General features: G+C 41.1%; 1 protein-coding gene across 6 annotated transcripts; it reads left to right on the forward strand.

Annotated features, from left to right (window-relative positions):
• Window positions 1-206: 206 nt before the first annotated feature.
• On the forward strand, window positions 207-13,868 carry septin6 (septin 6). Of its 6 annotated transcripts, none has more exons than XR_015860195.1 (11): window positions 207-340; window positions 2,508-2,622; window positions 4,901-5,096; window positions 5,197-5,383; window positions 6,457-6,618; window positions 7,233-7,329; window positions 7,890-8,058; window positions 8,149-8,281; window positions 8,380-8,570; window positions 10,943-12,430; window positions 12,767-13,868. XR_015860195.1 is itself a non-coding variant. In XM_088384249.1 (11 exons), the coding sequence occupies exons 1-10, from the start codon at window positions 311-313 to the stop codon at window positions 10,075-10,077; spliced, it is 1,284 nt and encodes a 427-aa protein (XP_088240375.1). In that variant the 5' UTR covers window positions 207-310; the 3' UTR covers window positions 10,078-10,121; window positions 10,943-13,868. The 6 variants fall into 6 exon arrangements, 5 of the variants coding, with proteins under 5 accessions (XP_088240375.1, XP_088240343.1, XP_088240353.1 ...); XM_088384249.1 differs by adding an exon at window positions 10,074-10,121 and having other exon boundaries at window positions 10,943-13,868; XM_088384217.1 differs by having other exon boundaries at window positions 12,362-12,430.
• The last annotated feature ends 2 nt before the right edge of the window (window positions 13,869-13,870 follow it).

The following is a 13,870-nucleotide window of genomic DNA, read 5'->3' on the forward strand; positions in this document are numbered from 1 at the left end:
CTGAGGTCCACCGCGAATCGGTGTGGACGAATCCATTAAAGCCGCTCGTAGGGGAGTACATTAGGGAGTGTTTGATAAAAATAATTGTTCATAATTCATTAAAAATGTAAACAGGATCTATCATAACACAATACGAAATATATTTGACAACAACACAAGATTTAGCACATTGTTTGTGGTAATTACATTTGCTTAAATATGTTTTAGCAATGGTATATCCCTAAGCAGAGGGCGAGTTTTCGATGTAACCTCAGCTCTTCAGCTTCCCTCGCTCAACTCGTAGACCCTGCTTGGCTAACGGCTATCACCAATGGCGTCCACGGAGATAGCAAGACAAGCGGTGAGTAGCACGTTTTAATTAACCCTCATTAATACAAGACAATTTTTCTCAGATCTAAAATAAATAAAGAAAATGCATCACTGGTAAAATGGTCATTTTGAAAGGAGTGGGTGTGCTAGTCAGTCGCCTCCCTCCGTTGTGTTTTTTGTCATTTTATCGGGAAAATGTCGTGTTGAGATTATGCTAATCTAGAATGGTCAATTTGAAGCTCAATAAGGTTTCATTATCAGTACCAGTACTATTATGTTTCCAGTTCTACCGTTATCTTGGCTTGGTTTGACCCTATTGTTGGTCTAAATTTACAAGTGCCTTATAAAATATCAGTTTTAACCAATGAAATGCTGCGTAAAATGATTAAAAAAAGACGCGCTGTTGTAAAGAGGCCATTCATTTTCAACGCCCCCATTTCAGCGACGCTCCGCTGCTCATTTCCGTTACGTTATCTCAAGCAAGTCAATTCAACTTTCATTCGGGCGTTGTCATGCGTGTGAAAACGGGGAGAACACATTTTTGCTTGATATTTAATTTAACCCTGCAATTTGAGGGGGAAGGGCATGTCTAATGTTACTCCACATATTTTACTGTGGCTGGTTTAAGAAAAAAAAACCGTCAGACAATGTGCCTAGAATAGCACGTTTCTCTCAGTTTAACATCCCATTCTGTGGCTGACTGGTGTGTGGAACTTGGCTGTGGGTGTCTTGAAAGGCAGGAAGGGGTTTTAGGAATGCTGCACTTCCAACCCTGGACGTGTGTACTGTGTAGTCGTTTTGGGTTGCAAAGCGAACCTAAATGACACACAATTGTGTACAGCGGTTTTTGAGTGTGAATCTATATTGTTAACCTGAAAGTGTGAATTTGAGGAAATCTTTCTATTTCCCGAGCTAGACAAATTATTGTTATCAAACAAGTGAATATACTTTCAATATTGTTTGTCCAAAGATCTCAGTCATTTTTACACCTCCATGCAGCAGCTCTATGAATCCACTTTCAGCCCTCTAAATAATCAATTGTCTTTTTCACCAATTGTCCTTCCCTTGGAATGTTTTGGCTGTCAAAGCTGTGAGCACATAGCTGAGCAGCGCTTATGTTATGATAGGATGCATAATGGCTGCTTGCTCTGCCTTCTAATCTAAATTCTTTGCAATTTTTGATGTCGTAGGTTGCAGGAAAAGGTTGCCAAACCACCTCTTCTGCCCACACAAACACCCACACACGCTTCAAGTGAGATTTCTGCACTTGTTTCCGAGAGACACCACATGCAATATAATACAATGCTCATTGGCTTGTTTATCAGCATCTGAGTCACAATCGTATTTACACATAATGGCCACATTATTCACACTTGGATAATCAAAGACTGTAATTCCAGTACAGGTTCAAGTGGGCAATTTTGATTTAATGTCTTAGTGTGAACTTTTTCCTATATACGTAGGTTACATAGCACATAAGTGGCACATTTCACAAGCGTCAACATTAACTTCACAAGTGTCAACAGCAGGAAGTGAAAACTCAGAATCAAACAATAATGTATAAATAAGGTCATGAGTAAACATTACACAGATTTCTGTTGCCCCTCCCCCATTGTTTTAAATGAGAGTAACTCTCCACATTACTCAGCTGGCTGGCATGTACTTTGCTTATTCAAGTATGAATGCATCCCCAATGTAGCACCTTACAACCATAATCACAGTCCGTCCTAATATTGAAGTGAATATTTTTGTTGTGGAGAAGTAGGAGAAATGTGGAGAAGTAGACCACATCATACTAAGCTCTTTCCAACTCTGAGGTTTTGACCCATTCACATAACAAGACAAGGAGGCCAAAATGTTAGAACCCTTGATAAGATCTGCAACATGTCTTGGTATCATCTGCAGTATAGCAGACAGCAGTGAACATCTCATGAGGTTGAGTGGGTGTTCCTAAAACTGTGGCCTATGCGCATGTAATATCTAAAATTGCGAGCCATGTGAAATGACCAATAATATACAGTACAAACTTCCTCTGCGCTATCCTGGTGCGGGTAGAAAGTCCAGGAAACAGGAAGTCGGCAGCAGAAATACATTACAGAGCAGACACTAACAATAATTAATCAAGTGTGATAGACAGGATGTTAATCTTTTGTAACATGGTGTTCGCTTAACATTTTTCTGTCATTTATTGTGTTTAGGGTGAAGGTGCCCGTGCTGTACCTCTCGCCGGCCATGTTGGCTTTGACAGCATGCCTGACCAGCTGGTCAACAAATCTGTCAATCATGGATTTTGCTTCAACATCCTCTGCGTTGGTGAGTCTGTTGTATATGAACAACAGAATGACAAATCAGCATAACGCTTGCTATTTGAACAGTATGGACTGGGCGATGTATTGTTATTTTAGCGATATCTAGACAAGGACATTCAGTATATTAATAATGAAAATTAAAACAATGATGTGGCCTTTCCATGCATGCCCAGCTCCGACCAATCAACCACATAACTCCTTTCAAGTTTGTCGACAGCTCAAGCTAGCCAGCGGCAGCGGTTCATACCTAGCCGGTCCATTCGGTTGAATGAGAGCGAGTCTCATCTTTCAATATTTTCACACTTTCTTCATGATTATCGCCTACGTACCATTTCTGTAACAGCCAGTTTGTTGCTTGAATGACATTTTTTTGTGGATGAAAAAAAGTGATATAATACAATGTATTGCGTGCAATGCTATACCATCGCTCCGTTTGCATCGCAGGGATAGGGTTAGGGTGTGCAGGGTTGATTGGCCAACTGTTGTTTTTTGTGATGGTCGGGTTAGGTTTGGAACCATAGTTTTCTGTGCTGTGAATCTTTTTTTTTTTTTTTTTTTTTTTTTTTTTTTGTCTTGTCTGTCACACACACACATTCATACCGTCATATGCGGGAATTGAATTCACAGTGTTGGCACACAAGACAGGCAAGTGCACCACGAACCAAGTGCTGTGAATCTTAGCACAAAAGCTATGTAATGTGTCAAGCCACACACGCGTGGACAAAGTACGCAACAACACACTCATACGCATGTAAACACTTCTCTTGTAGCATGAAATTATTTATCTTTAAAGTACCCTTTTTAAATTGCTGATTCAACATGGATGACTGTCAGTGAGTTCAAATGAAAACTGGTAAATATTTATCATTTCTTTGAAAATGCTTCGTTTTCACTGACCTTATAGAAATATTGTTATAGAGATACCTGACATAAATATCGACATAGGAAATGTTTTTGCTATTCTCCAGCCCAAATGTGGGCTGCGGTTATATTTCAATGTGGTTTTTGACATTAGAGCTAACAGTTTTGGTGTGGATGAGTGTAGTCGCAGCGGTGCGCAAACATTTTGAGTTGTACTCTGAGTATCTCATAGGTCAAGCTCTGTTAAATGTGCCGCTGCTTCTAGTCAACAATGGGTGACTGTCTACACCGAGAGAGTCAAACAACAGCGGCTGTTTTGTATCCATTCCGCACGCACTAAGCGCATCCTCTGGAAATCTGTTTTGGTTGAATTCTCTTGATCACTGTTAATTTCTCTGTCTTTTGTGGCACGTTTGCTTTGGCTTTGATTTGCTATGAATTAGTTATGATTGCAAATTTTTTGTGTCAATCCCAAAAACCTCTTTGTGGTAGCAAAATGACATTGGAAGATAACTGTTCATCAATTTTCCATGGCTCATGTTCTCATTTGAGACACGGGCTACTGGAGCCTGTCCCATATGTACTCTGTACGAGTAATCTAGCTTTGGCCAAGGCGCTGGGGGATACACCCTTTACTGGTCGCCAGTCAGTCACAGGAGACAAGACAAACCACCGATCGCACTTACATTCATGAAAAATTTAGAGTCTTAAATTAACTTTACCTAAGAGGTTTTTTAGAATTTGTTAGGAAGATAGACTCCCAAGGATACCTCTTAAAAGTATGAAATCTTCATGATCACATAATATAAAATAGAAGATTTCCTTGTAGTGTCTATATTGCCTTTGCAGATTTTTGCACAAATATAAAATTGCGGCAGCGATGTAAGATTTGGAGTTGCTGTTTAAAAATGTTTTGAGGGGAAATGGTGAGATATCTTACCAAAGTGGGCCGACATCGATGGCAGGTCAGGCTGTGAAGAATTAAAAATAGACGGCGCTCGCTGACTGAGTCATCTGACTGCCTCCGAGATAAATGAACATCACTACAGTATACAAGCCGCTCGCTAACTCTGTGCCTCTCTTCGGGTATGGATGTGTAGTATAAGCCTTCTCTGAAATAAATGGGCACCTGGTGTGTCATCCAATTGTAATAAAAAAAAAGGAATACACCAGATCTTTACTGGATTGTTGTTCTCCGCCAAGGCTTGACAATGGCTTACCAGACATCACTAAACACTATCATACATACAAACCTCCATAAACCCTTTTTATACAGCCTGTTGAAAATGGAAATGTTCTGCCTTTTTTTAGGGACAAAATATCTCTGTTATAGCTTTGAGGCTGTGTCCCTGTGAAAAGACACTTCAGATCATACCCACCTCGTCTATACGTGTGTGAATTTTCATCATACTGTTGTCCAGGTGAGACGGGTCTGGGCAAGTCTACCTTGATGGACACGCTGTTCAACACCAAGTTTGAGGGCGAGCCCACCCAGCACAACCAGCCTGGGGTGACGCTCAAGTCCAACACCTACGAACTGCAGGAGAGCAACGTGCGCCTCAAGCTCACTGTCGTGAACACAGTGGGCTTTGGAGACCAGATTAATAAAGAAGACAGGTGTGTTTCTTGTAGATGCAGGTATTCTGTGGATAATAAAAATCTGTAAATAACTCTTCCCCCTCCAAACCCATAAACCTTTGCTGTTTTCCCCCACCAGCTACAAGTCCATTGTGGAATTCATTGATGCCCAGTTTGAAGCATATCTCCAAGAGGAGCTGAAGATAAAGCGCACGCTTCACAGCTACCACGACACTCGCATCCACGCTTGCCTTTACTTCATTGCTCCCACGGGCCACTCGCTCAAATCCCTTGACCTGGTCACTATGAAGAAGCTCGACAGCAAGGTGAGCGCCAGATTCATGTTGGTCACATTACTGCTTGTTTACTGTCCTCCTAATTCCATTTCAAGTCGTGTTTAGTGCCTTAAGATAGCACTGATGCAATTATTCGACTTCTATGCAAGAGGCGTATCTGCTTCCCTGCCCCAAAAGCGATAAAAAGCAGTAGAAATGTAATTCCCCCTCAAACTGCAGGTGCAAAAAATTTAATGAAGAACAATATAGCGTCATCATTATTTTGAAAATGTTTAATAATCATAATTAAAACATTTATTTTATCATTCAATCCCTCAAGTAAATAATACAGATTTTTTTTTTCCAACACAGAAAGATCTATTTAACAGAAAAATCTGCAATATAGTGGGACAACATGAACGACGACATAGAGTGGATTACTACCATTCATTGTTTTGGGATTACGTTTGAATCCCCTGTACAGTAGTATTGTAAGTGTGATTAAGAAAAATACATTTTGTGTACAATAGTATTTGTATGTCAGTGCTTCTCTATCACGTTGAGCATGGCCAGAAGTATGTAGGACATCATGGTTCACCAACCTTAAGTGAGGCCTTCTGCCTGCATGCAGATCATCCCAAGTGACGCATCAGTGTCAGTCATCTGAGAAAAGTAGTCAACTCTGTGTGACTGCTGTCTATTTTGTGCGAGATGCTCGTTTGCATGGAGCCCCACGAGCCATCGGACCTGAGCGGCTGCGCCCTGCGACAAACACGATGCCATGCGGAGCTGCCTTAGTCTTTTACAAGATTTAACCTCAAACTAAAAAGAGTGGTCGTTTCATAAACCAGTGGATACTTGACCCTGCTTTGAAGGTTCACTGTCTGACAACAAAAAAAGCATGCTAGAAAGCAGGCATGTGGATGGGGAAGTCAGGGTTCACATCACCTACTGTTGTGTTTGACTGTTGACGCAACATGCGGCCAAAACGGTACCATTTGTAATTCAGTAGTAACAAGGCACATTTTAATTTTAGTGAGAAACAAACTGAATTATATTTGGCTTCACCCCTCAATGTTGTCTCTTTTATAATAGTGACTGCACTGTCTTCTCTCACCCGGTAGGTGAACATTATCCCAATCGTTGCCAAGTCCGACGCCATCTCCAAAAGTGAACTTGCCAAGTTCAAGATCAAAATTACCAGTGAGCTGGTCAGCAACGGCGTGCAGATCTACCAGTTCCCCACTGACGACGAGTCAGTCGCCGAGATCAACTCTACCATGAACGTAAGCCCCACAGATGCAGTTTAGAATGTGGAGAGGCGACGTCTGTGATCGCGCAAGATCTCAGTGAGCTGCCCCGTGTGTCGTCCTCAATACAGTCAGCCAGCTCAGAGCTTACACTGTGGAAAAATGGTCTCTTCTTTCTTACATGAGATCAAAACACGTCAAGGAAGAGCTGGCTTCACTGCTCGTGTTGAGTGTGTGCATTTGTAAAGGCTGAGGCATTTTGTGTGTTTGTATGCGAGCACATGAGTGAAAGAAGAAACACACTCAAATCTGGGAGTAGGTCTGGATGAGTACAGCATTTTCCCTCCCAGGCTATTTCTCTACAAATGGGTATTTTTCAAGTGCAAAGGGGGCTCTTGATGCAGGATTCTTATTTTGTCTTGTCCAGATTGTCCTGTGAACTTGTCATGCGCAAGATGTTGCAAGCATTAGTTGATGATTTTTTTTTTCCGCGTGGTGTAAAAAAAGATAATTTAAAACCACCAGCGTACGGCACAAGCATTCATCTTATCTAGTAACGCTGAAATGACTAGTTTTTACAGTCAGCTTTGTTTGGGTTTTTCACTGAAGCTGGCAGTGGACCAACGCTCATGTCTCGTTCAACTCTACAGAGCCATTTGCCCTTTGCCGTGGTGGGCAGCACGGAGGAGGTGAAGATCGGCAACAAGATGGTGAAGGCCCGCCAGTATCCCTGGGGCACAGTGCAGGGTAAGTCGGCTTCATTTCCTGCCTCGCCGGACATGCTCTCTGCCGCCCATTCCTGCCACCTGACCGACCCTGCCGCCCGTTTCCTCCTACGGCTTGCACAACCTCATTCAGCACGCTGAACTGTTACAGCACATGACACTAATGGACTTTCAATTGATTTTAATTGACTTGTTGAGGAATCCATAGCGATGAGTTGAAAGCACCATGCTAGTTTAGTAGCCTTTTGGAACATGTGAAATTTGAGGCAAAGTTCAAGTTTTAAGCATGAATTCAGAGGTCTTGCTTCTTTTTATAACATCCACCCTCTTCAGAGTTTACAGCCAATCAAAGCATCATGCATAAACCACACACTTCTTATTGTTTTGTAAATTCAATTCAACCTGTCGCACCTTTTTTAAGCCATTCTTTTACATATATAAACCTCCAGGATAACTAATGCTCTATTTTCTGCACCGATTAGTGAAAAGAGTTTTAAGGTGTGACAAGAGTTTTAAAAGCTGCAAATCATTACGAATCTGTACAGTTCTTCATGCTCCATTTATTCGACGTGTCTCCCACAGTGGAGAACGAGAATCACTGTGACTTTGTCAAATTGCGAGAAATGCTGATCCGAGTCAACATGGAGGATCTGCGGGAGCAGACGCATACGCGTCACTACGAGCTGTACCGACGCTGCAAGTTGGAGGAGATGGGCTTCAAGGACACGGACCCCGACAGCAAGCCCTTCAGGTAGCAGACGCAAGGCACCTTTCTCCTTTTTTTGTTTTCCATCTCGAGTTGAGCCCTTCATCAACTCTCATCTCTTTTTCGCCGTGCTAGCCTCCAGGAAACGTATGAAGCAAAGAGGAACGAGTTCATGGGCGAGCTGCAAAAGAAGGAAGAAGAAATGCGGCAAATGTTCGTTCAGCGAGTCAAAGAAAAAGAGGCGGAACTCAAAGAAGCAGAGAAAGAGGTTGGTGTCGTTAGCCCGCCGCCACCGCCATCTTGCAGGGCTCTTGTCACAGTATTATTCTTCTTGTATTTCACGCATCTTCTTTGTTACATACATAGCTGCACGAGAAATTTGACCGCTTAAAAAAGCTGCACCAGGACGAGAAGAAGAAGCTGGAGGACAAAAAGAAGTCCCTGGACGATGAGCTCAACACTTTCAAACAGAAAAAGACTGCCACCGAGCTCTTGCAGAATCAAGCCCAGCAGGCCGGGGGCTCCACTACACTCAAGCGGGACAAAGAGAAGAAGAAGTAAGTGTCTCCATTGTAACATCCCCACTTGAAAGAGGTGTTTGAATTCAACTTAAAGGTGTCGAGGTCAGGGCTTGATGCTGCTTCATACACTGGAAACGGAAAAGCCCTTTCCTTAAAATCGGAACCAGCAGAAAAATAGTGTGAGGTATTCAGATTCAGGGGCAACTAAAGCATCTAACAATACCCAATTGAAAAATGTATTGATTCAGAAGTGTGTCCTAATACACGTGTCCACGTAGTCCTAATACATGTGTCCATGTAGTCTTGTAATGTAGTTAGTGGATATCCAATTTAGAACGGTTTAATTTTAACGAGCCCCTCTCACGTCATGGCGTCCTCAGTGTGCCTTCTTTGTCTCTGCTCATTAACAAGAAGCCTGGGATTTGTTCTATTTTAATCCACACTCTAGATTTTTCAATGCATTCTGAAGCTTTCATGTAAAAGCACATTTATTCCCACATCAGCAGAAAGCTGACTTGCTCTGAATACCTCGCCACAATAAATGTTGCTCATGTCCCAAAGCACATCATAAACTTAACTACTTCCACCTGATTTGTGCTAGCAAATGCTTATAGTCACCTCGATGTTTCCTTTTAACTATTTTTCTCCTTCCCCATGTGTGATTTGTTTGCACATGTTTTTGTAATGTTTGCTGAGCCAATTGAACCACATGAACTCAAGGATCATTTCTGCAGTTTCATTGACGCTGATGTGACTCCTGTGTGTGTATTAGCAAAGGAAGAAAACACTTGCACTGAGAAGGCACCTTTCTGCTGCTTTTAACCTCCTCACCTAATCACTTCTTTTTCGAAGTATCAGAAGGAATATTCATCTTCACTGCTCTTAAGCACTTGCTCCCCAATTTCTTATTTGTACAGGAAAATCTCTAGAGTTGAATGGCTCTTAAGTCGTACAAGAGATGGGTTTAATAAACCATTATCTATCAACAATTGGTCGATTGCTGGGAGTTGAGTAATTATGTCCTGCAGCGATTCGCAAATTTTCAGGAAAACCATTGGTGTTTAAGCTCGAAGTCACACATGCCATCTCACAAAGCACAACTTTTTGTAGGCTTCTGGTGCTGTTTTTTCAAATTCCAAAAAGCAACTGACCTTGTCAAAGAATGGTAACAAAAGGTCGAGAGGAAAAGAATCTCAAAATACAAAATCCTACAATTGTTGAATTCAGAATTTAACCCCATTTTTTCTGAAGGAAAGTATCACCCTCAGAGTCATGAGTAAGCTGGAAACTATCACAGCTGACTTCGAGCGACATCAGGACAAGTCTGCCGTCAATCACAGTCTAAATGTCAATCATAGCCAAACAACCATCTCAGTGTCCCGGAATGGGTTCCATTTGACCTTAGAGGGTTTTCTGCACATACAATTTGTGTTCTGGTACATCTTTCCCACAGGTCACACTTACTGAGTGCTGCTTGTAGTGTGAATGTCAATGTGTGAGTGCATGTATCACCCATGTTGCACCCATCATATTTTCCAGTTAACTGTTCCTACATTTGATGCATGCTGCTTAAGGCACCCCGTCCTGGTAAGACCCGACCTGTCAACCTACAATTTAATCAAACATCAACTCACCATAAAGCTCTTTGTGTAAACTGACGGAGTCTATCGCCCACGGGCCAGCTTCTAAATCAGAGTTTATCATCTCGTCGCTCCATCTGTCCTCCTCGGGTTCACAAAAGACTCATTTTTGTGGAGATGCCTTCTCTGCCCGCCCCTGCCTTTCCCACAAAGAGCCCTTTAAAAGAGTCTTGCCAGAAAGGCGAGCAGTTTTGTTTAAGGATTCTCCGCCAAGCACACAAACGCAAACAAAGGCTGACGAGAGAGACAGATGTTAAGGCCCTCGGCCTTTGAGGAAGACTGAAAGAACAGAAGAAACATGTCATGTTCTGTAGAGCAGCAGTCCCCAAACGCTGTTGGACAAAGGGTCATTTGGTGACGGGCCACATAGAAAGACTGATTTCAATACATTTTATTGATCATCAGAGCCTGAATGTGATTACAGGCTTCGAAAAAGTCTTCGCCACCTGGAGTGGTGCTCTGAATTAAAATGATGGAAAGAGCACAGAACTGCTACTAATTACAACAAATAATTAAGCTTAACCCGAATTGCATGTTTAATAATTTGTCTTTATTTGCTTCTTTGCTGATCTGTCAAAATAATTCCTTATGTCAAAGCAGTCTGGCTCCAAACGTTTGGGGACCTCTCCTGTAGGCAACTCTAGAGGAGCTCAAAATGAGATGTGGCACTTCAGATCTCCTCTGATTGCCAGCTGACAATGATGATGTCACACTGATGTTACGCGTGTATGCAACAAAGCAGTAACGGCCCTTCTCTCTTATTTCCAGAGAAGGATTCCTGTAGAAAAGTGCTTCCTTGTGGCCACGCTGCTGTGAATGATCATCCCTCCCCAATGTCCCTACAACCCCCCCCCCCCCCCCCCCCCCCCACCCAAACTGCCCTCACCCTTGGGCGTTGCTCACTTGGACTCCTTTTTAAATGCACCACTCTAATTATGATGTTTATTTTTTTTGTATACAAGATACATTCCACTCTTGGTTAGGTTTTCTATGTAGCGACTCTCTTGCATGGTGTGTGGCGTGCGCTTTTTATTTTCCAAATTAACACACATGACCTTGTTGTGATGGGGAGAAATGAAGCAAAGCTCAAGCGAAACACACTTCACACATAGCCTGAAAAGAACAAATACAGTTAAAGCTTCATATTTAAATACGAGAGGTCAGAATTTAGTGACTTGTGGATTATTTTTTTAGTGAGTGGGGGGTAAGTCGGCAACATGGAAGTATGCTAGTAATTGAAAAGTACCATTGCTATTGATTAATGTATACAGTACAAATAAATACTGTAAAAAGGCTTTACGTAATTACATACAGTGTAGACTTTGCAAGAGATAAGGTTTTATAAGACAAAAGTCACATGTTGAAGAAAAAAAAATCAGTTCTCAGACAAAGTGGGAATTTTACAAGAAAACAAGTTGCAATATAACGAAAAAACAGGAATAAAATAAACCATATATGAGAAAAGTCGTAATATCAGAGCAAAAGTGTAATGTTAAGGCATAGAAAGTATGACCTTTTCTCCAATTTTGACTTAATTTTCTAAAAATGACACGTTTTCTCATAATTTCCATTGTATTGGTTGCTGCTCGAACAATGATAGATATGATTATGCAGAAGTCGAAACAAAGCACAGCTATTCTTGGAGAAAGTAAAAAATATTGTTCAACGCCAGCTCAGTGCGTGAAGACAACTTAGCAGGTGAGCTATTAAAGCTTCTGAACCTACTACTCAACTGATGCTGTTTTGCCATCATCGTAAATCCAGTGGCCCTAACAGACTGCAGTAATCTCAGACATGTGTTTCGCTTGGACTTCTCACTTTGCCACTTCTCCCTGTACCTCATTGACTGTCATGGCTTGTATTAGCTGTCACATTTGCACTTTTTTTTTACACAAATGTGATGAAATACTATATACATTTATGTATGTTGTCAGTGCATTTGGTATTCTTTTTTATTTGTTTCTGCGTGTTTTTACAATGGCACATTTCAAAGTCAGTGGTCATGTTTGTACTGGTTTTTAAAGTTATTCGTCTATAGGGGAAATAAAGGCACCAACATGTTAGAACAGAATCTTGTTTAAGCTTAGTAATTTATATGATCATTTACGGTTGGTCTCTCTCACAAGAGCAGAGACCTTGCCCTGCCATGTTCCTCAATTTACTGGTTTGTGTGTATTTCCTTTGCAGTACTCCGTGGCTCTGCACTGAGTAGGTCCCCAGCTTAAAGGGACTGTCCTCGAATGCCATCCGTTTTTTGTGGGTCCCTCTCTCGCTCTGTCTCTCTCGCCCTGCTTTCTCACTTTATTTTTGTAATACATTGTACTGTTTCCCCCCACTGTTCTTTTAATTCCCTCTTTGCCACCACTTGGACTTTTTCCCACTTAGATGAGATGGCGATTTGCATTCTTCACACTTGCTTTTTTTTTTATACTTGGGGAATAGCAAAACATTTGCACAGATTCACTCAATGTTGTCATTTTCTCCCACCTTTTGAATTTGACTACATTCTAACCAAACTTTTTCCTCGATACCAGATGCATTTCTACTGCACTTCTCTAACATCTGCATCTTTCTTTGTCTTTCTCGTTGTAGCTTCTTTTAATGTGTCTTGACCATCTGAAGAGGGCCACGACAGCTTCGGCAACAACTAAGCACTATTTACCTCTTCTGTCCCCTCCTGCTATATTAACCTGTTTTTAAAATAGATATTTTTCTTCTCTCCCATTACATCATCTCCTTTTGTCAAATGTGGACTTTTGTGGACTCGCATGGTATCTCTGACCCACTTTGTGACAATGAACCATGGGTGGGGAACCTACAGCATTTGCTGAAGAACTAAAATTCAAAAGATCCCACCATTTAGACCCCCCCCAAAAATGCTCAAAATAAATATTCAATAACTAATGGAAAAAGTTCCCCACTTCTGATCTTAAGCACAGGCTGAATGGGCAGGTTTGACAGTTTAAATATAATTGTCTTCATGTTAATTAAAAGCCTCTGCAAACTATGGTAGGATAAGGGCATGTTAACTTAAACATGACCTAAAAAGTATCATTTGTACACTGTAAAAAAAAATTAAAAAACACCAAATTGAAGTCATTACTATGCCAAAGCAATATAAAAAATATTGGCACTTCTTTTGATGCTGCCCATGTTTACATGCCACTGTTGAATACCATGGAGGTCACATGTAAAGGCCTTTTTTGACATGTGCTTTAATATTCTCCAGCCTTCTGTATTCTATATTTTGCATGGATTTATAAAACAATTCCTTTACTATTGCCACCTGCTTGTTTTCAATCCAAAATAATAATTTTTACTGTTTCCTCCAAATATGGTGCAAATCATGAATGAATATGTTAAGTCCTATCATTTCAGATCCTTTGTTGCCAAATAATGTATGATGGAGTTGAACCCAGATGGGTGTATTTAAAAAAAAAAAAAAGTACCTGTGCATTTATATAATTTATAAGGATATATTTTGTGTATTGAAGTGGATTGAAGACTTGTTTATGACCTAAGCTCTTGGTTGGTGCAAAGTACCGTAACATTTTTGGTGTCCGAATAAATTTTTTTCTAATATCCATCCATCATGTCAGAAACCCTCAACCACTCGAATAAGTCAATATTTCGCCCAAGTTTGATTACATTGATGTACATTTTCAATAAAAAAAAAAATGAACCAAGAACGTGACA

This window comes from Syngnathus floridae, chromosome 1, assembly GCF_059516105.1.
Source record: "Syngnathus floridae isolate MCC-2025c chromosome 1, RoL_Sflo_1.0, whole genome shotgun sequence".
Taxonomy (NCBI): Eukaryota; Metazoa; Chordata; class Actinopteri; order Syngnathiformes; family Syngnathidae; genus Syngnathus; species Syngnathus floridae.